Genomic DNA, 27,540 nt, shown 5'->3' with positions numbered 1-27,540 from the left:
TTATTGTTTGCACGGAAAATTTCTGTGCGGACATTACCCTGTCGAAGTGCAGCATGCAGAGCGTCATGGGCAGGGACTTCTCACCTGGACGACGGCGGCCGTTTCACGCCTGTCGTCGTGTCCTCAGGCCCCAAGGGGCCTGAGGAAACGCCGACATGCGTGAAACGGCCGCAGTCATCCAGGTGTAAATTCCCGTCCTATGACGCTCTGCACACTGCACTTCGGGGAAGCGGTATCTTTTCACTGCTGCTGTTCATATTATATGAAGAATGAATAAATATGCAGGTGCTAGGACCGCTCGGAAATGCGCTGTCTCATAGACAGCAATGCATTTCTGTGCGGACTCCACTGAAAGAATAGACATGTCTATTCTTTCTGCGAACTGGATTGCTGCGTAAATTGCAGTGCAGCAAAATCCCATTGGTATCAATGGGACTCTGCTGATGCAGGAAATTCCACACAGAAATTCTGCATAGCCTAAGGAGAACAATACTATGAATTCTCTTCAGAACTCTAATGGGGATGCATGGAGAATGTGAGGTATGATTACTACAAGCATACACAGCAGAACTGTTGGGTATCAATCCCCTTAACTATACCCTTGCACTCCCTTCTTAGTGGCCACATCAGTGAGAGACGAGCCATCTTTGAGAGGTGCCAGCTCTATCGCACACTGTTCACAACTGTCTATGATGTCTACATCTTAGAGAGTGTTAATAAGTCTCCTCTACTGTGCTACTAGGCTAACCAGATAGATTTGTAAACAATGGAATCGATTTGATAATTTTTATAATAAAAAAAAAAAATGTAAAATGAAATTAAAATAAATTAATTATGGCTCATGGCGTTTTCACGTAAAGTCACTAAGGTGAAGCTGCATTTGCTGCTAAGATCTGCAGATCACCACTGAATGGCTGTTTGGGTATTCGAGCAAACTGTACTTTTCCTGGAGCTGATGGTGGTTGTCAAAATCGCCTTCTTTTTCAGCCATGTGTCAAGGGGGAGGAGCTGTGCTGCTCAAGTGCCATGGCCTGGCACACCTCCTCGCTTGACTTCACATCTCAGCTCCTGCCTAACTAATGTACAGGGCTCTTTATGTCAGTCAAGGAGGGGCTGGGAGGTGAGGACAAAGCAAGGAGTACCAGGATTTGGCATTAGAATGGCTTAGTTCCACCTCCTTGACACTTGGCTGAGAAATAAAACAATTTTGGCAAAGTTTGAGGAAAGGTACTGCTTGCCCTTTATACCATAGAAGGTATCCAACAGTGTCTGCAGCTTATAACAGCAAATATAGATTCCTTTTGAAAGCGAATATCCAAGCTTTAAATTTGAGAGGGTGAAGCTGAACCCACACATATGCTGTGTATTAAAGGGGTACTCCGGTGGAATTATTATTATTTTTTTTAAATCAACTGGTGCCATAAAGTTAAACAGATTTGTCATTTACTTCTATTAAAAAATCTTAACCATTCCAGTACTTATCAGCTGCTGTATACTACAAACATTCTTCAGAGAAATTTGTGAAGTTCTTTTCTGTCTGACCACAGTGCTCTCTGCTGACACCTCTGTCCGTGTCAGGAACTGTCCAGAGTAGGAGAGATTTGCTATAGGGATTTGCTTCTACTCTGGACAGTTCCTGACACGGACAGAGGTGTCAGCATAGAGCACTGCTGTCAGGACTGAAAATAACTACACAAATTTCTCTGTAGTATACAGCAGCTGATAAGTACTGGAAGGATTACAATTTTGAAATACAAGTAATTTACAAATCTGTCTAACTTTCTGGCACCAGTTGATTTGAAAACATTTGTTTTCCACTGGAGTTCCCCTTTAAAGTACATGCTTAAAGGGAGTCCATCAGCTCATTTTATTGATATTTACTGTAGACCTTACTGTATAGGTGATAGGGCAAGCAAATGATATGCAAGTGTCACAACTGATGGGCAAATGTATCCAGGAGGTGCCTCAGAAATGTTTGCCTCTTCCTTCCATGACATACAGGACATTGCTTAGAGCAGGGAGCACGGATCCCTGCCTCCAGATCTTGCATGCCTTTTGGACACTAGCGCCTGGTTAAAAACGTCATTTTCTAAGCCATAAAAAGCCCATCAACTGCAAAACTGATATGGTTAATTTCCTTATCCTATCATCTATATGAGCATGTCCGTAGGTCATATCAGAAAAATGAACAGAGACTCCATGTGGAAAAAACAAAACAGAAGGATTACATTTCTACCTGAACGTCTTGGCACATTTGGCTTCACGTATATAATCACACTCCCATGCCAGTTCTTTCTGTAGGACTTGTACACTGTTTTCAGGAAACAAACCTGTAAAAAACGTTCAATAAGTCCTTCTGTGCAGAAGTAAATGGTTACATAACATCAGAGAACATCACCTCTTCTGAACATAAGGGGCTGGTCAATCGAGAGGAACCTGTTACCTGTATTTGATGCTAAGAGCTGTGGACACCAGTACATTAAAGGGATACTCAGGTGAAAAACTTTTTTCTTTTAAATCAACTGGTGCCAGAAAGTTAAACAGATTTGTAAATAACTTCTATTAAAAATCTTAATCCTTCCTGTACTTATTAGCTGCTGAATACTACAGTGGAAATTCTTTTCCGTTTGGAACACAGAACTCTCTGCTGACATCATGAGCACAGTGCTCTCTGCTGACATCTCTGTGAGAGCTCTGTGTTCCAAAAAGAAAAGAATTTCCTCTGTAGTATTCAGCAGCTAATAAGTACAGGAAGGATTAAGATTTTTTAATAGAAGTAATTTACAAATCTGTTTAACTTTCTGGCACCAGTTGATTTTTTTTTTTTTTAAAAAAGGAGATTTTTTAACCCTTACCGTAAAATCTCTCTCTCGAAGGATCCATTGGGGAACACAGACCATGGGTGTATGCTGCTGTCTCTAGGAGGTATGACACTATGGTAACAAAAAAAGTCGGCTCCTCCCAGCAGGATATTCCCGCCTCCAGGCCCTGAGCTAATCAGTTTTAGTACCAGAGCAATAGGAGAGGACCGACAGGTCAATGAAAAAACCTGAACTTGTCCGAGAACCAGAAGAAAAGATATAACTGAACACACCTTCGGACAGAAAACCACGAGGGGAACGCCCACGTCTACCTGAAGACTCAATGGAAGAGTCAGAAGATGCACCCCTAGTACGCTTGTGAGTGCGTGAGGTATGTGGGGAAGGGGAGCGGGTCCCTTTAGAGGGCCGGCGCAGGGCAGACTTCTTCAAGGCAGACACCACGTCACGGGAGGCCTCAGCCACCGAACGGGAGACTTGCGTCAAGTCAGCCATATACTGGGATAGGGAAGAAACCCAGGCTGGAGGGGCGGCCGAATCCACCGGAACTGAAAGAGCATCCGGGGGCACCATGGGGTCTGGGGCAGCAGAGGAGCAGGAGCAAGTGGGTTCAGCAGAACCAAGCATTTTGGAATTACAGGACTTACAGACAAAGTGGGAAACTAATGCTCCAGTTGTCTGTTTAGAGGGAGGAACAGTTCTCGGTACGGACATAATGAAAAAAGAACTCTCTCACCCGAGTCTGTGTCCCCTGTGGCAGCTGCTGTGAGGAGAACTCCGCTCTGAGAGAAAGAGAGGGAGAAACAGGCCAGCCAATAGTCATAGAGGGGCATGCCTGGAGCAGAGGCACTGTCTAATCGGCCTCTGTCCCCCGAAAATCGCCCCGGCTGCCGTGAAGAAGAACAGTAATGGCGCCCGCTCCTTGCCCTGGGCGCACATGTCAGTCGCGTCTGCGCCCGCGGGGAAGTGAGCGGGCGATTCACATGTACGCCGGCAGCTGTCTGCTGCTGAAAACTAAAGTAAGTCGGCGCTCCGTGCACCGAACAGTACAAACGCTGCGGCTGTCAGCCGCATAGTAAGCGCTGTGGCTGACAGCCGCATAGTATAAAACACACACACACACACGTACATAGTAAGAAGTAACCCCTTCCTGCTCAAAATGCCCTTGCTCGCCCCTGCTTTGAATAAAGATAGAGCCCCAACACAGGCCAGCCCTTTAACCTGAAAGTGGTCCAAAAAATGAGGGTCTCCAGAGGTTGCAAGTCAGCACCTAAGGGAGAAAATATATACTCACCTCAGTCAGAAGAACTTACCTAATGGAGTCTTCTGCGAGGTCTTCAGTCAGCTTTCTGTCACCTGCATCACGCCGAGCTACCATGTGCGAGCGAGGCGAGCAGGGAATAGGGGGACCCGGAGCCATGAGGTACAACCCCAGGTGCTGACCGTTGGAGAGAGGGGGTTAACAGCGCATATACGCAATGTCTGTGCCCCCTTACTCGCAATGGGGAAACAGTGAGCCGCAGTTCCTGAGTCCCCACCTGAAAACATGAAAGAAAAAGGAATAAAACACTAACACATTCCCTAACTAGGAAAATAATAAAACATAAGACCTGGCCTGGAGAAATCCAGACCATGTCCACCTCCTTCAGACACTAAGCTAAAACTGATTAGCTCAGGGCCTGGAGGCGGGTATATCCTGCTGGGAGGAGCAGACTTTTTTGTTACCATAGTGTCATACCTCCTAGAGACAGCAGCAAACACCCACGGTCTGTGTCCCCCAATGGAGCCGATAGAGAAAAAAGTTTTTCAATGGAGTACCCCTTTAAAGCAAATTGTATCTAATGATTAATCCAAAAGGTAAGTAGAAAAAGACGCACTCACCCAGTCAGTTCTCTTGCTTGATACTTATTCATTCTTCATATAATATGAACAACAGCAATGAAAAGATACAGCTTCCCCGAAGTGCAGCGGGCAGAGCGTCGTAGGCAGGGACTTCTCACCTGGACGACGATGGCCGTTTCACGCCTATCGGCGTTTCCTCAGGCGTGCAGAGCGTCATAGGTAGGGACTTCTCACCTGGACGACGGTGGCCGTTTCACCCTGTAGTAGTTTCCTCAGGCCCCTTGGGACCAACAGGGGGCAAAACGGCCGCCGTCATCCAGGTGAGAAGTCCCTACCTATGACGCTCTGCACGCCTGAGGAAACGCTGACAGGCGTGAAACGGCCATCGTCGTCCAGGTGAGAAGTCCCTGCCTACGACGCTCTGCACGAGGCACTTCGGGGAAGCTGTTTCTTTTCATTGCTGTTGTTCATATTATATGAAAACCGAATAAATATCAAACAAGAGAACTGACTGGGTGAGTGCGTCTTTTTCTACTTGAAGTCCATAAATTGCACCACCCATATCCTCACCATCAGCTCCTTGTACTACAGTGCTCCTAGAGCCACATTACACTTCAGGTGACTGCCTAGGATACGTGGGCAGTGCAGAGTGTAGTATCTTTATTGATGCTGGTGGCCAAACATATAAAAAAATGTCATTAGTCATTTGTCAGAGGGGTGGGGGCCAAGCTGCTCAACTGCCCCAGCCTGGCACGCCTGCTTGCTTGCCCTCACCTACGTGCCCCTCCTTGACTGGTGTACAGGGCTCAGCTAAGAGTGTTGTGCCCACCGTTCAAATCTTGTGCCTGCCCTGTGGAGTCCAATAGCAGGCCTTTAGCAGCTTGCTAACACTTGGCTGAGAAATAAAAGGAGAGTTTATACGTTTGGCAGCCACCATCAGCTACAAGAAAGGTGCCTTTTCCTTTTAGACCCTAACAGCTTTCCAATGGGAAATTTTTTTAGAATAAAAAAAATGTAATAAGAAATTTTAATCCATTATTCCCCTGTTACACAGTGTTGCGGAGATGCTCCGGTGGTCTCCTTTGTTTAGTTTCCTGCAGCAATGATATCACGTACATCCATCAGTGGTGATGCTAGAACATATGCACATGACCACTGAGGAGAGGAATTGATGTACATGAGGTCAACACTGCAAGATAACTAAACATAGACCAAAGGAAGGATCTAGGTTGGAGCAGGGAGGGTTATACAGGCCAATAATGTTTGATTTTACTTTCTATATATATTTTTTTTAAGTCATGATATCTTCTTTAAAAAAAAAAAAAGAAAAAAAAAAAGGTAAAGACATAACATGATAAAATTTTTAGTTTTTGTGTCATAACATCTGCCTCTCTGGAAAACTATTACATTTTTATACATAATTTGCTTTAATATCCACTGTGTAAAAAACACTCAAACATGTATAAAGCAGAAAGAAATGTAGACTTCCTTACCGTCTGGCAGAACTACGCTCAATTTCAGAATTGACAGCAGATTTTCCACATCACTCTTAATACTCTGAGCAATTCCGGGATACTGGTCAAAAATTTAAAAAAGAAAAAAAAAAAATGTATTATGTAAACACAAGCGATGAAAAAAAAAAATTCTAATTTTCTCAGGTGATACTTACAGTTTTACACAACATAATGATACAGAAGTGCCAAACCCACCTTAACCCTTCAAGGACCACAGAAATAGTTTTGGGGTTCCCCCTCACAACAGTCAGCCACAAGCTTTATTTTTTTCGCTGATTTATCCAGATAAGGGCTTGATTTTTGGCAGGATGAGCAGTATCTTGTAATAGAGGCATATTGCACGTTTTAACTATTAAATAACTTTCTAAGGGGGAATGTTAAAAAACACTATTGACCTTTCAGCCTTAAAGAGTACCTCTCCTGATCTTGTTAAATGTTATAATCCTCCCAGTTCACTGCCCCCATCATGATAAACCACCCCCTGCCTTTATTTTTATTATTTTATAGTTTTCTACCTTGATATTGCTCTGTATTTTCTCCCATTCACAGACTGGGAAGGGGCGTTCCCCAGCAGGTGTGACATCATCTGAAGCCATACAGGGGAGAACTTCCTCCCTCACTACTACACACAGCCCAGAGCAGTTCAGTGTGTGATGAGCTATGATTGGCTAAGGCTGCACATATCCCCCTCAGCACTCCAGACTGCATTTCCTGATTTTGGACTTTTGCCAAGCCAGCAGGAGTCCAAAGTCTGTGCAAGAGATAGAGGGAAATGTGCTCTGGACAAGCAGTGAGACACCTAGTGGCAGCTTTTTTAAACACAAATAAAACATAGAAGACTTATTTTTTAAACAAAGTACATTAGAAAGATTTTTTATTTACCATAAAGGAGTGCAACAGCAAACGTTAGTTTAAAGGAGAGTTCCCATTTAAATTTGGGCCTTTAAATCACCAGCATATGTAACATGTTACCTTTAATCTATGGGTATGTATGGTTATGCCAATACTAAATCTATGGTATTTATTTATTTTATAAAACGTGTTATGTGCTTTATTTTTCTTTTAAAAGCTGCTGCCATTAAAGAGCCATAACTTTTGCTTATTGTATTTTTCTACTGATTTAATCGTATGGAGGGCTTACTTTTTGAGAGGCTGGTTGTTGTAAAATTATTGAGAGGTGGGGAATCTAAGTGATTCTGTTAGGTGATTGGGCCTTTTAGTTAGGCCCATGGCGATCTTGCATCCACGATGGGTGACAAAAGGAGCCTCCTTATACTGTTTAACTGTTTAGTTGGCAAAACTACAATTCCCAGCATGCTCAGGTGGCCAAGTAATGGCGAACTGACCTGGATCTTCATGGCTACTTCACGACCATCCAGCAGCCTGGCTAGATGTACCTGGCCAATAGAGGCAGCTGCAAAAGGTTTATCTTCAAAATATGACAACTTCTCCCTCCAACCAGGGCCCAGCTCTTCCTCAAGGACTTTCTGTGGACAAAACAATGTCTGCATTTGTAATTTCACTGGCCCATTAGCAGATTATGGTATATAAGTGTCAGCACTCTGGAACGGTGGTGCACCTGGTGGCATTCAATCCAATGCAATGGTATAAAGAAGATCCCAGCACTCTCCAAAATAAATGCAATGACGTTAGCGTTTATTCATCTCAGGTCAGAATACAAGACGCGTTTCGGCACTCAGGACTTCTACAGCTGAGGAAGGCCGGTGCACCGAAACACGTCCTGTATTATGACCAGATATGAATAAACGCTAACGTCATTGCATCCATCTTGGAGAGTGGCGGGATCTTCTTTATACTATCAACGGATTATGGCAAAGAAGAGTAAGCGACAACTTTACTTACACTCATCTGCCAGGACGGCATGAAGTCGGCGCTCTGCCGCACCCTCTCGAAGATCTTCTGCAGCTGCGGACTAAGGAAGCTGTTATCTGTAATAAGAACGAAGCCATCAATAAAAAAAATACTAAAACATTTCTGAAGAACTAAAATCATTCAAGGATATATAAAAGGGGTATTCCAGGAAAAAACTTTTATATATATGAACTGGCTCCAGAAAGTTTAACAGATTTGTAAATTACTTCTATTAAAAAATCTTAATCCTTTCAGTACTTATGAGCTTCTGAAGTTAAAGGGGTACTCCGGTGAAAACCTTTTTTCTTTTAAATCAACTAGTGCCAGAAAGTTAAACATATTTGTAAATTACTTATATTAAAAATCTTAACCCTTCCAGTACTTATTAGCTGCTGAATGCTACAGAGGAAATTCCTTTCTTAGCAGATGTATGCTAAGGGCAGCATGGTGGCTCAGTGGTTAGCACTGCTGCCTTGCAGTGCTGGGGCTTTGGGTTCAAATCCCACTTAGGATAACAATAAAAGAATTATTAAAATGACGTCAGCAAAGAGCACTGTGTTCGTGATGTCATCAGAGAATTCCAAAAAGAAAATAATTTCCTCTGTAGTATTCAGCAGCTAATAAGTACAGGAAGGATTAAGATTTTTTAATAGAAGTAATTTACAAATCTGTTTAACTTTCTGGCACCAGTTGATTTAAAAGAAAAAAAGGTGTTCACCGGAGTACCCCTTTAAGGTTGTTCTTTTCTGTCTAAGTGCTCTCTGATGACACATGTCTCGGCAAACGCACAGTTTAGAAGCAAATCCAAACAGTAAAACTCTTCTAAACTGGGCGGATCCCGAGACACGTGTCATCAGAGGGCACTTAGACAGAAAAGAACAACCTTAACTTCAGAAGCTCATAAGTACTGAAAGGATTAAGGTTTTTAATAGAAGTAATTTACAAATCTGTTTAACTTTCTGGAGCCAGTTGATATATATATCCTGGAATACCCTTTAAATATTTTTATATATTTCTGAATGCCATCATTCTATTTTACAACATAAATTGGATATAAGCTTTCTATAGATGAGTGTTTTCTAACCAGTGTGCTTCCAGCTGATGCAAAACTACAACTCCCAGCATGCCCGGACAGCCAAAGGCTGTCCGGGCATGCTGAGAGTTGTAATTTTGCAACAGCTGGAGGCACACAGTTAAAAAAAAAAAAAAACTCCTATAGATAGAGCCAGCTAGGTCATGAAAAAAAGAACTGCAGCAACTTTGTAACATATGTCGTATTTCTATTGTGTTTGTGCTACGTAATGGAGGCCATCATTCCAGTGATTATAATATATATCCAGAATGTCTGAGAATGCTGGAAGTTGTAGTTTTGCAACAGCTGGAGGCACACGGGTCAAAAAAACACTGCTATAGATAAAACTAGCTATGTATGAAAGAAATGCAGAAACTTTGTAACCTATGTTGTATTTCCATAGTGTATGCGTAACATATGGAGGCCATCGTTCCCGTTACTATGATATACATCCAGATGCAGAAAGGTCAAAAAACACATATAAATAGAGCTAGCGAATCATGAAATGACGCAGCAACAATGTAACATACGTTGTATTTCAATTGTGTTTGTGCAACGTAATGGAGGCCGTCATTCCAGTTACTATGATCTATGTTCAGCTATAATTTCTCTTCTAGTCTATACCAGATGTACTATATTATGGTACTCGCCAACAGTCTGGTTCTAGCAGGATTGTTCTGTGAACAGACTGGAACAATATTCAGGCTAATTGGGATTAGAAGGCAAAAATTGGCTATTTGCAAGTCCGCCACCTGGTGCTGGCAACGTATGGCTCAGGGCAGATTTCCAGGTCTATGACCGGCTTGGAATCTCTACTCCGTGCTGAGGACTTGGCAAAGCCTCTCACTAATATCTCTGCCCTATTACAATCCAGAGTCCCTTCGATGCAGCACAATCCACCTGGCAAGCGGCTATCCCTGACCTATCGGTGGGTGACAGAAGTTGCGGACTATTAAATCTCCGCTGTAGTTCGCGCAACGGATATACTGATCCAGAATAGAGCTTACTATACACCGGTCAGGCTAAAGAAGTCAGGGGTTCCCCAGATTAACACCCGTATTTAAGAACCTTGACAGCGAAACATTTCTACACGAGCTTTGGTCTTGCAATAGGTTCTCTCCTTTCTTATTATTACAAGTAATTTACAAATCTAAACTTCTTAATCCAAGGAAGATGAAGATAAACCGTCACTCACCCGTCTTCTCTCTAGAATTCTTTCTTTATTGCAAAATACTCACAATTCAAATAGTAGAGGGGGGAGAGGGATAGACAAGGGGGGGTACACAAACAGGCGACAGATTCTGTTTCACTCGGCTAGCGAGCTTCCTCTGGCCATGCAAGTCTGGAGATTGAACTGGCTCTTATACAGGTGAGAGGTGGACCTGGAATTGATCCGAACCGCCCACCTGAGCTGACGTGATTGGTGTGAACGCCATTGGCTATATATCGCCATTTTGGTATACACATCAGAAGAGCACAGAACAAACATATAAATACAACGTATAAACTAGATATTTAAAAACATGGTGCATAATCCACTTTCTCATTTAGTCCCAACGGGCCCGCTGCGGCAGTATGTATGATACAGTATGTTTCACGTTGCAATAAATACTTATCTATATTCCTGCCGGGCTTAGGTCTAACTCTCTCTATACCTGAAAATTGTAAGTGATCCGTCTGACCCCTATGGGTTTCCACTACATGGGAGATCAGGCGCGGGGCTCCTTTCAAAGTGCGGAATGTGTACATATGTTCTCTTATTCGCGCACTCAATTGCCTGATAGTTTTCCCTATGTAGAAGAACCCACAGGGGTAGAAGATCACGTATACAACATACTTCGTCCTGCACGTAATGATGTCTGTGACAGTATGTGTAACCGCACCTAGCCGCATCGTTTTTAATTCAGCATTAAACCTACAGAAATTACAGGACTTACATGAATAATTCCCTTTCGGGGTGGATTTTTCAAGCCAGGTCATTTTAATGGGGTCTTCTTCTGCCTGTCTTTCATACGTGGTATCTGATACATTGTTTCTTCTAAGGCAGATGAACTGGCCAAAAGGGACACCCTTCTTCACGGAATGGGGGTGGGAACTCCCATAGTGAAGAAGGGTGTTCCTGGCCATCTCTTTTCTATAACCTTCGCTAATAATTCTATCCTGTTCTATAATAAGTTTAACGTCTAAGAACTCGATTGAGGATCTGCCGAATTGGGAGTAAAATAACAAATTGATTTTATTTACATTATTCAGGTATGTGACAAATTCACTGAATTTATTTTCTGTGCCTGCCCATGCTATTAGAACATCGTCTACGTATCTTGCATAGAACTTAAGCTGACTAATAAAGGGATTGTTAGATGAGTATATGTATTGGCTCTCGAACTGGCTCCGTGAAGAAGGGTGTCCCTTTTGGCCAGTTTATCTGCCTTAGAAGAAACAATGTATCAGATACCACGTATGAAAGACAGGCAGATGAACTTCAAAAGAGGCTGACAGAAAGAAAGTGTCCGTTACAATTGATTACAGAAGGAAGAGCAAAAGCGAGTAGAACAGAGAGAAATACATTACTAATAAACAAAAAGAAAAAAAGGTTGTCAGGAAATAATAAACGTTTCACTTTCACATTTCAGAATTCCCCTAATAGCCCAATGATAGAGAGAGCTATCAAGAAAAATTGTTTTTTACTCGAAAGAGACCCCGAATTAAAAGGAAGTCGCTATGAGGAAACCCCTCATTTCCTATAGAAAAAACAGGACGCTAGGAGATACTCTTAAAAAGAAAGAAGGAGACCCCATTAAAATGACTTGGCTTGAAAAATCTACCCCGAAAGGGAATTATTCATGTAAGTAAGGAATACCCCTTTAATATTGCAATACCCTAGAGTGGGGGACAAGGGACCAGTAGATGCTTGTTTGTTAGCACATGGTCAGTCGGGATGTCCTCTTGGTTTGCTGGGCCTTTGGTGATTCTTTTGCAATTTATTAGAGCCCATCCACACTGCTGAATCTCCACAGGGAGAGAGATTCAGTCTGTAGCAGGTACGCCAAATTTCCCATCAGTAGGGAAGCCATCTCCATAGATGGAAATGCAGTCGGATGGGACGGCAATATGAGTGTTGCAGCAGGATCCCATAGAATACAATGGGATTCTGCTGCAAGCGAAATTTGGTGGCAGAAATTCAGCAGTGTGGACAAGTACTTACAGAATTCTTGGACTACAATTCAGGTTTTATTTACCTTTGGCCCGGCTAGTTTGATTGTTTATAAATAAAACCTCTTAAATAGTAAATAGAAAATAAAGTATCAAGGGAGACTCCTACCACTTCCCCCATACCTTTCTAAGTCTTTGGGAGAAACTCCAACTTTCATAGACAATGTTTTCACATGGGACAATAAATGTTTCCACCTACCCTACCCTAGGTCTAGGTCTCCTCCCAGCCAGCACATTGCTATAGCTTTACGGACTAAGGGTGGGTTCACACTACGTTGGTAGTGTATGGTTGCTGGATCCGGTTGGGAGGGGCGAAAACCGGCCGCTCCCGTATCCCACCTGGATCTGGCCCGAACCCCATTCATTTCAATGAATACCACGGTTTTAGGTCCGGTCAGAAAACCGGGGCAAATATGAGACAACCGGAGTCAGGGTTCGACTCTGGTCGGCTCATTGAAATGAATGGGGTTGGGGCCAGATCTGGCTGGGATACGGGAGCAGCCGGTTTTCGCCCCTCCCAACCGGATCCAGCCACCGTACACTACAGACGTAGTGTGAACCCACCCTAAGAGGGAATTTTGGAAAGGAATATCTGCATAGTAGTCTATGGGGGTTTACAGAATTTTTCTCCCATAATCTTTTTCACCTATAGAAGTGTAAGTGAGGAAAGAGATGGATTTATCGGTTTGGGAGGAGATTGTTGAATTGCACCTGCATGTGTATCCTGACAAACATAAAACTAAGCCTGAAAACAAACAGAGTTTTATAATAAAATGCTATACTTGCCGCAGTTTTTTTTTTATTTTATTTTTTTTTTTAAAGCTGAAACTCTGCAGGCAAATTTTTACATCTTTGTATTATTTTTATTTTTTTTCCTTAGCATGGTATGACCATTTTATTTTATTTTTTCAAGAAAATGTGACATTTAGTAGTAGACTCCCCTTAGTCGGACCACAGGAGTTTGCTTCTATAATAAAAAAAAACAACAAAAACACAACACCCTCACTTATAACTAAGCCCCAAAATCTGAAGTATGTTGAGTCTATGTTGCTAGAGTACATCAAGATTGCTCCAAAAAAAGGCAAAATGTGCTCGCTTGAAAACAGACTAATCATAGTCATAAGCATATTGCCTTTGGTCTGTTATAATTTATGGAGGCACCGTGGGTATTCTGCAAAATACTGATATCTTGGTGTGTAACGGTGACATAGCCCCCAAAACTTGACATTAAGGGGGAATAAGTAGCCAGCATTAGAATTCAATTCTGCATGTCACATTATGGACATAACTGAACATTTCTCGATGCTCCCATAATCACCTTGGATACTCAGCATCTGTCCGATCTTTAAGGCAGCCCCCCGAACTTTACACAACGTGTCCACTATTCTTTCGGCATTGGCTTCACTCATGAAAGAGTTTGCTTCTAAGACAGTGAGATCTGCAATAATAGAAATAAAAAAATAAAAAAATTTACTTACATTTACAAAAATTACACCTTACAAAAATGAACACAAACATCTGATATGATAAAATCCAAATTCAACACAAAGACTTATAAATACATCAAGAGTTTGCTATAAGATCAAGAAACAGCATTCACATTTTCAGGCCTGAGCTAAGGACAATAATTATTTAGATTTACTATAGGATTTATTTGCCTATTAACCATTTGCACTCCGTGCCCCTTGGATTTATCATGAGTTTTTAAGTTTTTCCATTAACTTGCGCCAAGAATTACAAAAAGGGACCGGGTCTCCATATTTCCTGCTTTTCCAATAGATTTGATGAATTTCCCTTATCTTCAATCTCTTTTAACATTAGTGACAGTGACATGGTGGCAGAACGAGGCCCACAAGAAAAACTAGCCATATACACCAACAGATAAGCAGGTGGACCCTAAATCTATTGGCAAAATAACCCAGGACTAAATTTGTACTATACCAAAGAGTAGACAATCTCTGAAAATCTGGGTCAGTGTCTAAGGAGAGTCATGATGGTGACTATTCCTGGCCATTATATCATTTTTATATGGCATTTTTTTTTTTAAAGGGGTACTCCGGTGAAAACCTTTTTTCTTTTAAATCAACTGGTGGCAGAAAATTTAAAACATATTTGTAAATTACTTCTATTAAAAAAATCTTTATCCTTCCAGTACTTATTAGCTGCTGAATGCTACAGAGGAAATGCCTTTCTTTTTGGAACACTGATGATATCACGAGCACAGTGCTCTCTGCTGACATTTCGGTCCATTTTAGCAATGATGCATAGCAGATGTATACTAAGGGCAGCATGGTGGCTCAGTGGTTAGCACTGCTGCCTTGCAGTGCTGGGGACTTGGGTTCAAATCCCACTAAGGACAACAATAGATAAAGTGTTATTATTATTATAATAATGTCAGCAAAGAGAACTGTGCTCGTGATGTCATGAGAACATACCAAAAAGAAAAGAATTTCCTCTGTATTATTCAGCAGCTAATAAGTACAGGAAGGATTAAGATTTTTTAATAGAAGTAATTTACAAATATGTTTAACTTTCTGCCACCAGTTGATTTAAAAGAAAAAAGGTTTTCACTGGAGTACCCCTTTAATCAGTTTACCCCTCTGCAGATTTCATGATATCTCCCAAACACTGCACACACAGAAAAGGGGATAATACGCCCCCTATATTTCTATAGCACACCCTAAGGCAGAGTTTCCCCAAGCAGGGTGCCTCCAGCTGTTGCAAAACTACAATTCCCAGCATGCCCGGACAGCCTTCGGCTGTCCGGGCATGCTGGGAGTTGTAGTTTTGCAACAGCTGGAGGCACCCTGCTTGGGAAACACTGATCTAATGCCAAACCAATTGTAATCTATGGGGGAACCCCTAAGTATTCAGTTCCTTTGACACAAACCCTGTTCTGTCTGTGAATGTATAGACAATTTGGGTCATCCAATGGATGACAGGCTCCACAATGGCTGATAAATATTGGTCCTTAACAGCTCCCATCCCTTCTTAGTGCCTTTGTAGTTTTGCAACAGCTGGAGGTACCCTGGTTGATCAAACTATGGAAATTCAGTGAGTAATTTCCCTAGAGGACCCGCACCGATCACAATGCTCCAGAACACTTATGTCCATGGTGGTGTGCCGTGGACATAAGCGCCGCTCCATTGAAGAAAAAAAAAAAAAAAGGAGTTCTCTGGCATATTCCACCAGTTTGAGAGGAAAGATTGAACATGGTTATTCTTCCGCAAAATCCTTCCGATGTGTGAACACAGATTAATGGGAGGACGCTGTCAGGGGAACCATGCAGACTTTTCTTATAGAAATTCCTGTACGGTCTCTGCAGTCTTCATGTTTGCCTCTCTCTTCTTCCCTATCCATAGCCAAAACATAACCTGCTTGTTGACCTTGTAAAAAAAAAAAAAAATGGCTGTGTTTGAGAGTGAATGATGAATTCAGAAAGGAAGAGGGCAGGAAAGGAGTTTCCTATATTCACTTGTACTATTGATTTATGCAACAATGGTTAAAACTACAGTGAATAAAGCACAAGAGCGATCTTTTATTGTGGTCTTTAAAAGGCATATTGAAAGTAGAGGAGGGTTCTGAAAACAGCCTACAGAGCAAAAAACAGCAGCATGTATGACATCTACAGCTCAACCTCTATCTGCTGCTAGTAAAGCCAGGGAAGTTACTGTAAAACTATTTGGTTACAGCTTCATACCCTCAGTTTTCCTTAAAAAAAAGACAGCAATTTTGCTGCATACTGTATTATATCCTAGGTTGAGCTGTGGTCGATCTGTTAGAGGGAAACTGAATGCTGGTTCACCCCCACTAAATTCAATACACAGGGTTATCGTGTGGGTAAATCTTAGTAAGCTGATGTATCATCTTGGATATAGCCCGTCGCTAGTAAGCTAATCTCATCTTTTGCGCAATAGAGATGGAAACCAGCTTTTCTTCCTCCATGTTCTTATTTGCCCACCCATCTTCTGCATATGCATAAATCTTTACTCTCCCATCCTAATGAGGTGAGCCCACCAACTCCCTCCGCGCGAGCCCACCACCTCCCTCCGCGCGAGCCCACCACCTCCCTCCGCGTGAGCCCATACTTCACATGATAAGGAGTTGAGATTGGAGAGAAGGAAGTGAACCTGTGCTCAGTTATTCTAGCAGAGTGCATATTTAGATGATGGGTGGGCATAAGAAAGCAAAAGATCAGATTAGCTTACTAGCAACAGGGGGCTAGAACTCTGCAACCGGAGCACAGATTTATGTAGGTGACATTGTTTTGCTCTGCACTATTAGCCTGCGCATAAAGTTTAGTGCGGGTGAACCAGCTGTCAGTTATATGAAGCATCGGACTAAAGTTAATTAGGCCATCCAGAGAAAATGATCCTGAGGGCACAACATACCTTCTGTAAGGGTCCATTCACACGTACAGGATCCTGCGAAAATTTGATGCGCAGAATTTGTAGCTGCACATTAGAAGCTGTGCCCAGTCATTTAGTTTACATTGAAATCTGCAGCAGAAAATCCTGCACCTCAAATCTGCGTACGTTCGAACATACCCTAAAGGAATAACTGCAAGTCCAGAGCTTCATAGAATAGAAGGAGGAAGGTGCTTTAACTTTATGGTGTCATATTTTCTTCTTAGGCTCCTTTCACACTACTGTTGCTCCGTTACAAACGGACGTTAATGGCTCCCCCCCCCCCTACTTTGGCTATTATTATGGAGCAAAACAAAAGTTATAACGGGCAAAGAGGATCCCATTCACTAGAATGGAATTCCTCTAAGGTCCAATATAAGTCTCGTTATGATAGCAGGAGAAAAAGACGTGACATGCACAAATATTTCTCCCACTATCTTCCTGACGGCCGGTACAGTGACCGGCACAAACGTCAGTGTGAAAGGAGCCTTAGAGTAGTACGAGCAGAAACTAAAGTGTTTTTATTTTGTACATTTTTTTTTTATCAGTTCCCCGGTAAGAATAGAACATGATTTTTGCTTAGGTCTCAGCGATGAAAGCCTTAAATGAAGGTTACCTGGCTACAACCCCCCCCTAAAGTGGCTGCAGCATTTTTTTTTCAGTAGAGAGAGTATTATGATAACACAGTGTTTCCCAACCAGGGTGCCTTCAGCTGTGGCAAAACTACAACTCCCAGCATGCCAGGACAGCCAAAGGCTGTCCGGGCATGCTGGGAGTTGTAGTTTTGCCACAGCTGGAGGCACCCTGGTTGGGAAACACTGAGATAACAAATATTCTCCCTAATCCATTTTAGACATACATTTACTTGTTATTTGGGTGAATGTTATCGCCTCTTTGGAGGGGCCATATATTGGCACCATGTATAGTACAGCATTAGTTTCACGACTGAAAGGATAGAAATCAGTAGGGTGCAAAAATATTTTTTGTAGTTGGGTAAAGAATAACACTTAAAAAGCTTTGATAGTGTAGTTGAACACCCAGACCGAATCGCTCAGACCAGTGAGGAGTGAAGTGCTAGTTGTGTGTAATCCCCTTGTAATCTATACGAGTGACCGATATGGCCCCATTGATTTACACTGGGATTAAGTCTTGGGCTGCTTGATGCGCACTTCTTCCAGCTCATTCTTGCCATCAGTCAGGGTCTGAAAACTCAGACCCCAAAAGATACTAACTTTTAAAAGAGAACCAGTCATTAGATTTTACCGTAAATAACTGGTGGCAACACATTATATAGGGTAAAATCTGCATTCTTACAATGACCCGTTGTCCTCCAGGGGTCAGCAATAGTGAAGATAATCACTTTTTAAGTGGTCCCACGCTGTGTGGTAATGCCCTTTAAGGGGGTGCGGCATCTTCCTGTAGTCCCTGCTACTTGGGCTGTAACCACGCCTACTCTGTGTGATTGACAGCCCGGGCACTGCCGGTATCACTGCTCAGGGAGAAGAGCAGTCATGCAGGCCTGATTTAAAGACTAATAGATCTGATTTCTATTAAAACAAAAACAAAAAACACAAATACACACAAAACACACCCCATTATGACTGCAGGGGAAGAGGCAAACACAGCAGCAGTCCATTCATCCAGCTGATGCCCATCACTCACCTCCTGATTTCTTTTCTCTGCTTAAAGACTGTTTAGCTACTTCCGTCAATGCACCAATCCCAAGGCCTACAGCCAATCCTAATGAGCAGTAAGGTTCAAGATTAAACTATTAGTCAACATTATGAAATAATTAAAAAAAAAAATATATATTAAAAAGAAATAAAAAATAAATAAAATTACCCCCAAAATTTGCAATTCGGCTGATACGTGATGCAGGCACCTTTCTCTCTCTAGCCCTTTCACTGAGCTGTGAAGAAACAGAGGTTAAGGTTTATTATGCTGATTTTTGTATGTAGTGTAAAATACCAGTCGACCTGCAGACATTAAAGGGAATCTGTTTAAGTCGGCTGGTAACAGGGCTCAGTCACCAGGGTGGTCTGCAGTGGATTCTCGCCGTCCATCTTTATTAAGAGATCTGTCTCTTTGTATATAGGGAAAGATCTACCAAAGTTTTTGTTGCGCAATCTTAGTGCCACAACTTTTATTTTTCCACTGATGTAGCCCGTTATGGGCGGCAATACCATAAATGTGCACTTTAATTAAAGATTTGTGCACTATAACAATTTATCTAAATTTCTCTAATCTTAAAAATTGGTACATACCTGAGCAAAGCGCCATTTTTCTCAGCCTTCTGCTGTTTCCTAGGTAACCGTATATAATTACATTACACTGGGTCTGGGAGGCTGAGAAGGAGGCTCGCTTCCCTAATGCAGAGTTAAGAGTGGCAGGGAGCAAGGGAAAACAGCGCTCTGTACATATGCGCCGATTTGAACATGAAAGCGATTTTGAAAAATGAGTATAGTGCACAGTGCTGCAATATAGTTATTTTTCATATAAATTCTACAGTTACACTTTAAAGGGGTTGTAAAGGATTAGGGAAAAAAATGCTGCTCCTTTCTTGCAAAAACAGCACCACTCCTGTCCACAGGTTGTGTCTGGTATTGTAGCACGGCTCTACTGAAGTAAATGGGATATGGGCTGCAGTAATACACATGACCTGTGCTAAAGAGTGGGGTTTATGCAAAAAAGGAAGAAGCAGGAGGGAAGAAAAAGGGAAAAAATTATATTAAAAAGGGGGAGATTTATCAAAACCTGTCAAAACGAAAAGTTGCCCAGTTGCCCATAGCAACCAGATTGCTACTTACATTTTTGAAAAGGTCTGTTAAAAATGAAAGTAGTGATCTGATTGGTCGCTATGGGCAACTCAGCAACTTCTCCTGAGCAGGTTTTTATAAATCTCTCCCCAAGTATATACTTTGCAATTGTGGTGCATTAACTGGTTGAGATGGGAAGCCATTCTATCTTGCGTCAAACCTCTTAGACACCACAGTCACCGCTAAGGGGTGAAGGACCAGAGATTGAGCTATAGCCATAGCCTATTCCAGCCATTAATGCAGGAGCCCGACTGTATATTAAAGCAGCCTCCCGCTGGGGATGGTATGGGAACACGAGTCGCACATCTGGGGGATCTATTGGATACAACTGCATGTCTATTTGTGGCAAGGAGGTTAAAGGCTAAGTTTCTACTTGTTTTTTTTGTCCTGCGTTTTTTGGTTTGAAAAAAACCCAAGAAAAAACGCCAGTGCAATTTCCTGCATCTGGCGTTTTTCCCATTTGTGAGAAAATTGCATTTTTGGCCCCTTTGGCGTTTTTTTTGTTGGGTACAAAAAAAAAATAAATAAAAAAAGATGCTGTAGTGATCAAAAAAATGTGTTTAACGAAATTTTATAAAATTTTTAATAAAGTGTGTGCGTTTCACTTTTTTCTCTCTATTTTTTGACTTTTCTTTAGGTAGTACTACTACTCCCAGCATGGAACAGACTGTTCCATGCTGGGAGTAGTAGTACCTGTACTAATAGACATATCGCCCCGGGTGTCAGTCCTGACACCCGATGCGATTGTCCATAATATAGCAGAGATGAAGAGCGGCTCTATACAGCGCTCACATCTCTGCACTATACTCCGGCCAGTGATGTGAATAGAACATCACTCATTCATATTTTCCGCCCAGAGTGAGGATTGGCCGGATGGTTGCAGCCAATCACAGCTCTCAGAGGGAAATATGAATGGCCGGCCGGAGTATAGTGCAGAGATGTGAGCACTGTATAGAGCCGCTCCGCAGCGTTTTTTGGCCGAAAAAATGCCATGCGGCAGAATTGGTGTTTAAAAAATAAAATAAAAGACAAGTAGAAACTTAGCCAAATGGTGTTGATCAGATATTTCTCATTGGTATATAGTCAAAAGCTGTCACAGGGCATGCTGGGAATTCTAGTTTTACAACAGCTGAAGGAACACTGGTTTGGAAACACTGATGTAGATAGATGCTCGCAATGAATGAGACCAGACAATTTATGTCACAGGTATTTTATTTCACTTTAGCCAGACATTGGCAACAATAATGGCCCCGTCCCAAGATTTACAAGTGAAACAAAGACTAGGATAGCTTTATACTACTGTTTTCATACAGATAATTGTACATTTCCCATCCCAAAACTGCACAGGCAGAACTGTCAATGGTGGATGTACCAGTTGCCAGATCCTGACCAATGATGACAAATCTGGGTATTCCCAACTTGCTAAGTGTTCCCCTACCAACAGGATAGAGAACAACAAGCTAATCGGTAGGGGTTCAACCAATGGGACCCCACTGAACAGAGCACAACACATGCGGCATTCATTCCCTATGGGGCTTTTACACACTGCCAAGCTCACTCAGCAATTTTTCGGAAGCGCCATAAAGAATGAATAGAGTGGTGGCCGGACATATGGCAAGTCCCCAACCAATAAGCTTGTTATCCCCTATCCTGTGAACAGGGTATAACTTTTTGGATTCCCACTATAAAAGGGGTATTCTCACCGAGGTCAAGACAAGGTCTTATTTTAATGGGAGTAAGACAAACGTTGTAGCTCCACAAGTCAGGCTGGGTTCCCATTACGTTTTCCCCCATACGGGAGCGCATACGGCAGGGAAGAGCTAAAACCTCGCGCTCCTGTATGCCTTTCTATGCGCTCCCGTATGTAATTCATTTCAATGAGCCAGCAGCAATGAAACGTTCGGTCGGCAAATTTTTGCCCCGTATGTGCTTTTTCCCCACATCTAAAACAGTGGTCGACCACGGTTTTAGATCCGGTTGTAAAAGCGCATACGGGGCAAAAATTTGCCGACCGAACGTTTCACTGCGGCCGGCTCATTGAAATAAATTACATACGGGAGCGCGAGGTTTTAGCTCTCCCCTGCCGTATGCGCTCCCGTATGGGAGAAAACGTTATGGGAACCCAGCCTGACACTGTTTGCATAACTCCTGGGGTTATATAAACAGTCTGTGGGGCCACGCCATTTGACACAACTCCTATTAAAGTCAATGGGAGTTACACAAATTGTGTAACTTCCCACCTTGGCTGCTTTATGCTTTCCAGACCACCTCCGGCCACTGCAAAGAGGCCGGAGGAGCAGAGAAAGACGGCAGTAACAAGGTAGGAATACCCCTTTAAGGCTTGAAAAAAAAAAAAAATATGATAAAAGAAAATGTTGCCATTGTGATATTTAATAGTAGTGATCCCCCACCTTCTGTCGCTTGGGTCTCCCAAGATCCTCTGCTCCACCTTGAACTTTAGTCTCCCTCGCTCTCTGAATCTCATCAGCTGTTAAGCCTCTAATGGTGCTGTATGTTCTGACTTGCCCCATGCCAGTCAGGCTTGGGCCCTTCTTCTGCCATTCTGCAGGGTTGGTCGGGGAAGGTGGCATATCTTCAGCCGGGGGTAACTCCGACATCACGCTCCAAGACTCAGCGCTGAAATCATCGGATGGTGGGCGCTCCCTGGAGTCTGTCTTATTGACCTAGACAAAACATGTCGAGAGATCAATCCATACAATCAATGAACAATGACAGCGGTCACAACTATAGACTTTCACATCTTGTAATATTATGGCGTAATGGAGGATCAGTGGGGGGGGGGGGGGGTCTAGCCCTCACCCCCTAAACCTCAGGCGGACAGTAGAGTAGACATTATTCTGACAATTAATGGGGGTCTCAACAATCAATACTCCACCTATCAGGAAGTGATAGAGAAGAGGAGTCAATTTCCTATACTAAAGACTGAAGGGGATTCCTTGCAGTCGGATCCCCCAATCCTGTAGGGCAGTGGTCTCCAACCTGTGGATCTCCAAATGTTGCAGAACTACAACTCCCAGCATGCCCGGACAGAGACATAGACTTGCATTGAGGGGACGGGGGTGATGTCAAGAGGGGGCGGGGCTATGACATCGCAAGCTCCCAGCGCTGGCTCTAAGTGTTCGGAACATCATTTAGTTCCAAACACTGGAGCAGTGGAGTACCCCTTTAAGGGTCAATTCACACGTACAGTATCGTGCAAATAGTTGATGTGCAGGATTTGATGCTGTGTGTCAGTCATTTAGTGTACATTGAAATCTGCAGCATTAAATCTCCAGCATCAAATATGCAAAGGATACTGTACGTGTGAATACACCCTAAGACACTAAAATCTTAAATATTACTTGAAGACATGACGGAGATAATATCGGGGGAAGTCACGGGACACAGATTGTCTCCTCTACAAGACAGGCATTCCCTGAAACTTCACACTCCTAATCTTCTTAGTGATGTCCTAAGGGCGAGAGGTGTGACCTCCACGTAAGCAAGAGATGATCTACAGGAATAAAAGTGTTAAGGATATGCAAACAATTGTTGTACTAAACACTAAGGCCCCTTTCACACTACCGTTACGACCTGGGAATAACGTCCTTCACACTTTTTTTGGGGGGGGGGGGGGGGGGGGGGGGGGGAGTTTGAAGGGTCATAATGGGCCCCGTTGGACCCCATTATAATCAATGGGGTCCGTCAGGCGCCGTAATTTTCAGAGAAAGCACAATTTTTTTCTCCCGCTATTCGCGATCCTAAAATAACGGGCTTCACACTGCCGGAGATATGAGGCCTTAGTGTCACATGAGGGAGCCTTTAGAAATATTTGTGAGATCGCCATAATAGCAAGCAGACTGCTGCAAATTTCCTGGTTAAGTAATATATTCAGGGATGCAAAAGGACATTGTAGGGGTCTACAACAAAACTTACTAGAAGGCCACACTCCGACTGCATAGAAAACCTTTAAAGGGGTTAGCCAGGGAAAATATTATATAATATATAATATATATATCTCTCTCTCTCAACTGGCTCCAGAAAGTTAAACAGATTTGTAAATTACTTCTATTAAAAAAACCTTTCAATCCTTAATCCTTTCAATAATTATGAGCTTCTGAAGTTAAGGTTGTTCTTTTCTGTCTAAGTCCTCTCTGATGACACCTGTCTCGGGAATCGCCCAGTTTAGAAGCAAATCCCCATAGCAAACTTCTTCTAAACTGGGTGGTTCCCGAGACACGTGTCATCAGAGAGCACAACCTTAACTTCAGAAGCTCATAAGTACTGAAAGGATTAAGATTTTTTAAAAGAAGTAATTTACAAATCTGTTTAACTTTCTGGAGCCAGTTGATATATATAAAAACGTTTTTGCCTGGAATACCCCTTTAAGAAAGGGCTTTGTTAATACTGCTGCACAGGACCAGTGCTACCCAACCTAGCTGTTGCAAAACTACAACTCCCAGGATGCCCGGACAGCCAACGGCTGTCCGGGCATGCTGAGAGTTGTAGTTTTGCCACAGGTGGAGGCACCCTGGTTGGGAAACGCATATACTGTACATGTACAGCGTATATAGTATGTGTGAACACACCCCAAGGGAAAAGTGACGCCATGTGGCTACACAGTTGGCTTACCTGTATTCTGGTGAATGCCGCGCTCACACATCGCTCAGCTGTAGACTGCATAGACTTGATGCCGCTTCCTAATGTGGATGTAGTGGTCACCAAACGTAGCTCTTCACAGCCCATCTTCGCCATCGCCTGCGCCACATGGGACGCTCCCTGTAACACCAAGACCACCTCCTTCCACATCCTATGTCTGAAACACAAAAATCAGAGGTCAAAGTAAAGAGGCAGAACTATATATTGTCAAATTACATAACAGGCCACAAAAGGCCACGAACACCTTTAAAGTGGAAAAAGTATAATTATGTATGGTAATGGTTACCTTTGAGTTAAAATGTTGCCCTGCGTTTCAGCCTGCAATCTACCTTTCTCCATTTTCAGGCTTCCTGTATCGTAACTGCTCCTAGTTTTAGACTTACCTCTTGGCAAACAGGGCGGACATTCAGCACATTTGCACGATCAAGCGGGCGGTAGGACCACTCGGAAATGCGCCTCATAGATGGTAATGCAATTTCGAGCGAAATCTGCAGAAAGAATAGACATGTCTATTCTTTCTATGGGAGGCGGAATAGGAATTTCCGCGGCAAAAACATCTGCTGTGGGAATCCCACCTTCTGAACAGTGCAGCAGAATCCCATTAAAATCAATGGGACTCTGCTACAGCGGAATATTCGTGTTGAAATTCGGCACAGACATTCCGCCGTGTGAACATACCCCAAGTCTTTTCCTAGACTCCACTGGTGGCCTCTTATCTCTCTTAAAACAAAAGGGATCATTGAAACCCAACATGCCCGATCCTTCTCTTTCCACAACATCATCTGTCGCAACTCTTCCCATAAACAAATGCTCACCCAAAAAATGCACAGTGTGAAAACAGTGCATTGCATTTAGGCAGAAAATTAACACAAGAAAAAAAAAAAAAATAAAAAAAAATATATAAAATAAAAATCAGTGCAAAGGTGTCCATAGCCTTTTAAAGGAACCTGTAAATGTCAATGTACACTAAATAGGTTTACTTATAGATTTTATAAGGCTGAATTCCAGGCACATGCTCTCCTTGTAAAAGTTGTCTATATACATAGTAGATATATCTGCCTCAACTAGTTGTTGTGATTTATATTGTTAGAGTATTTTACTCATAAAACAGGCAGGTGAAAAGTCAGAAACCGTTCATGTTTAAAGTGCGCCTCTGGCCAAAAGTGTTAAGTGTTGCTCCAATTTAAAGGGAACCAATCATCAGATTTTACACTATATAACACTTAGCAAAGCGTTCTATAGTGTAAAATCTTTATCCTCACCATCCCCGGGGGATGCTCCTGCCCCCAGGGATAGTGAGGATATGAACTTATAAACTAGTCACCACCGTGGCCGTAAGTAGTCCCCTGGGCGGGGAGCTCCTCTTACCTAGTCCTGTTCTTCGGCCGGCAGTGGCGCCCCCTCAGCTTGATTGATGACCACGTCATCGCTCTGATCACTGAACAGATGGATCAGAGCGATGATGCGGCCCGTCAATCAAGCGGAGGAGTTGTTGCTGCTGCCGGCCGAAGATACGGGGCTAGGTAAGAGGAGCTCCCCGTCCAGGGGACTACTTACGGCCGCAGCGGTGACTAGTTTCTAAGTCCCCCGGGGATGGTGAGGATAAAGATTTTTCCCTATATAAAACGCTATCATATAGGGTAAAATCTGACGATTAGTTCCCTTTAATTAAAACTCCTGCACTTACGCATCATTTGCAAGTATTTCCAGCGGAGATCCCCCTTTTAGAAAACAAAACTTGTCACCCCCCACCCACCTTCTGTAAAGAGGCCTACTCCTTAACCCCTTAAGGACGCAGGACGTAAATGTACGTCCTGGTGAGGTGGTACTTAACGCACCAGGACGTACATTTACGTCCTAAGCATAACCGCGGGCATCGGAGCGATGCCCGTGTCATGCGCGGCTGATCCCGGCTGCTGATCGCAGCCAGGGACCCGCCGGCAATGGCCGACGCCCGCGATCTCGCGGGCGTCCGCCATTAACCCCTCAGGTGCCGGGATCAATACAGATCCCGGCATCTGCGGCAGTTCGCGATTAAAATGAACGATCGGATCGCCCGCAGCGCTGCTGCGGGGATCCGATCATTCATAACGCCGCACGGAGGTCCCCTCACCTTCCTCCGTGCGGCTCCCGGCGTCTCCTGCTCTGGTCTGTGATCGAGCAGACCAGAGCAGGAGATGACCGATAATACTGATCTGTTCTATGTCCTATACATAGAACAGATCAGTATTAGCAATCATGGTATTGCTATGAATAGTCCCCTATGGGGACTATTCAAGTGTAAAAAAAAATGTAAAAAAATGTAAAAGTAAAAGTAAAAAAAAAGTGAAAAATCCCCTCCCCCAATAAAAAAGTAAAACGTCCGTTTTTTCCTATTTTACCCCCAAAAAGCGTAAAAAACATTTTTTATAGACATATTTGGTATCGCCGCGTGCGTAAATGTCCGAACTATTAAAATAAAATGTTAATGATCCCGTACGGTGAACGGCGTGAACGAAAAAAAATTTAAAAAGTCCAAAATTCCTACTTTTTTAATACATTTTATTAAAAAAAAATTATAAAAAATGTATTAAAAGTTTTTTATAGGCAAATGTGGTATCAAAAAAAAAGTACAGATCATGGCGCAAAAAATGAGCCCCCATACCGCCGCTTATACGGAAAAATAAAAAAGTTATAGGTCATCAAAATAAAGGGATTATAAACGTACTAATTTGGTTAAAAAGTTTGTGATTTTTTTTAAGCGCAACAATAATATAAAAGTATATAATAATGGGTATCATTTTAATCGTATTGACCCTCAGAATAAAGAACACACGTCATTTTTACCAGAAATTGTACGGCGTGAAAACAAAACCTTCCAAAATTAGCAAAATTGCGTTTTTCGTTTTAATTTCCCCACAAAAATAGTGTTTTTTGGTTGCGCCATACATTTTATGATATAATGAGTGATGTCATTACAAAGGACAACTGGTCGCGCAAAAAACAAGCCCTCATACTAGTCTGTGGAGGAAAATATAAAAGAGTTATGATTTTTAGAAGGCGAGGAGGAAAAAATGAAAACGTAAAAATTAAATTGTCTGAGTCCTTAAGGCCAAAATGGGCTGAGTCCTTAAGGGGTTAAAGGGGTTATCCAGGAAAACTTTTTTTTTTTATATATATCAACTGGCTCCAGAAAGTTAAAAACAGATTTGTAAATTATTTCTATTAAAAAATCTTAATCCTTTCAGTACTTATGAGCTTCTGAAGTTAAGGTTGTTCTTTTCTGTCTAAGTAATGACACCTGTCACACCTGACACCTGTCTCAGGAACCGCCCAGTTTAGAAGAGG

General features: G+C 42.6%; 1 protein-coding gene across 1 annotated transcript in view; it reads right to left on the bottom strand.

Moving 5' to 3' along the window:
• The window catches only part of COQ8B (coenzyme Q8B), a 70,768-nt gene that overhangs the window by 38,789 nt on the left and 4,439 nt on the right, over positions 1 to 27,540 (bottom strand). The window contains exons 3-11 of the mRNA XM_056538791.1: positions 24,187 to 24,370; positions 21,966 to 22,238; positions 18,581 to 18,647; positions 18,401 to 18,478; positions 13,651 to 13,770; positions 8,039 to 8,124; positions 7,522 to 7,662; positions 6,155 to 6,236; positions 2,237 to 2,330 (exon numbers count right to left, since the gene is read on the bottom strand). Of these exons, the coding sequence (XP_056394766.1) occupies positions 2,237 to 2,330; positions 6,155 to 6,236; positions 7,522 to 7,662; positions 8,039 to 8,124; positions 13,651 to 13,770; positions 18,401 to 18,478; positions 18,581 to 18,647; positions 21,966 to 22,238; positions 24,187 to 24,363 (1,118 nt within the window). The 5' untranslated portion in view covers positions 24,364 to 24,370. The remainder of the gene's footprint in view (positions 1 to 2,236; positions 2,331 to 6,154; positions 6,237 to 7,521; positions 7,663 to 8,038; positions 8,125 to 13,650; positions 13,771 to 18,400; positions 18,479 to 18,580; positions 18,648 to 21,965; positions 22,239 to 24,186; positions 24,371 to 27,540) is intronic.

Source organism: Hyla sarda, chromosome 9 (genome assembly GCF_029499605.1).
Source record: "Hyla sarda isolate aHylSar1 chromosome 9, aHylSar1.hap1, whole genome shotgun sequence".
NCBI classification, from domain to species: domain Eukaryota; kingdom Metazoa; phylum Chordata; class Amphibia; order Anura; family Hylidae; genus Hyla; species Hyla sarda.
This window is presented reverse-complemented; position numbering and strand designations above follow the sequence as displayed.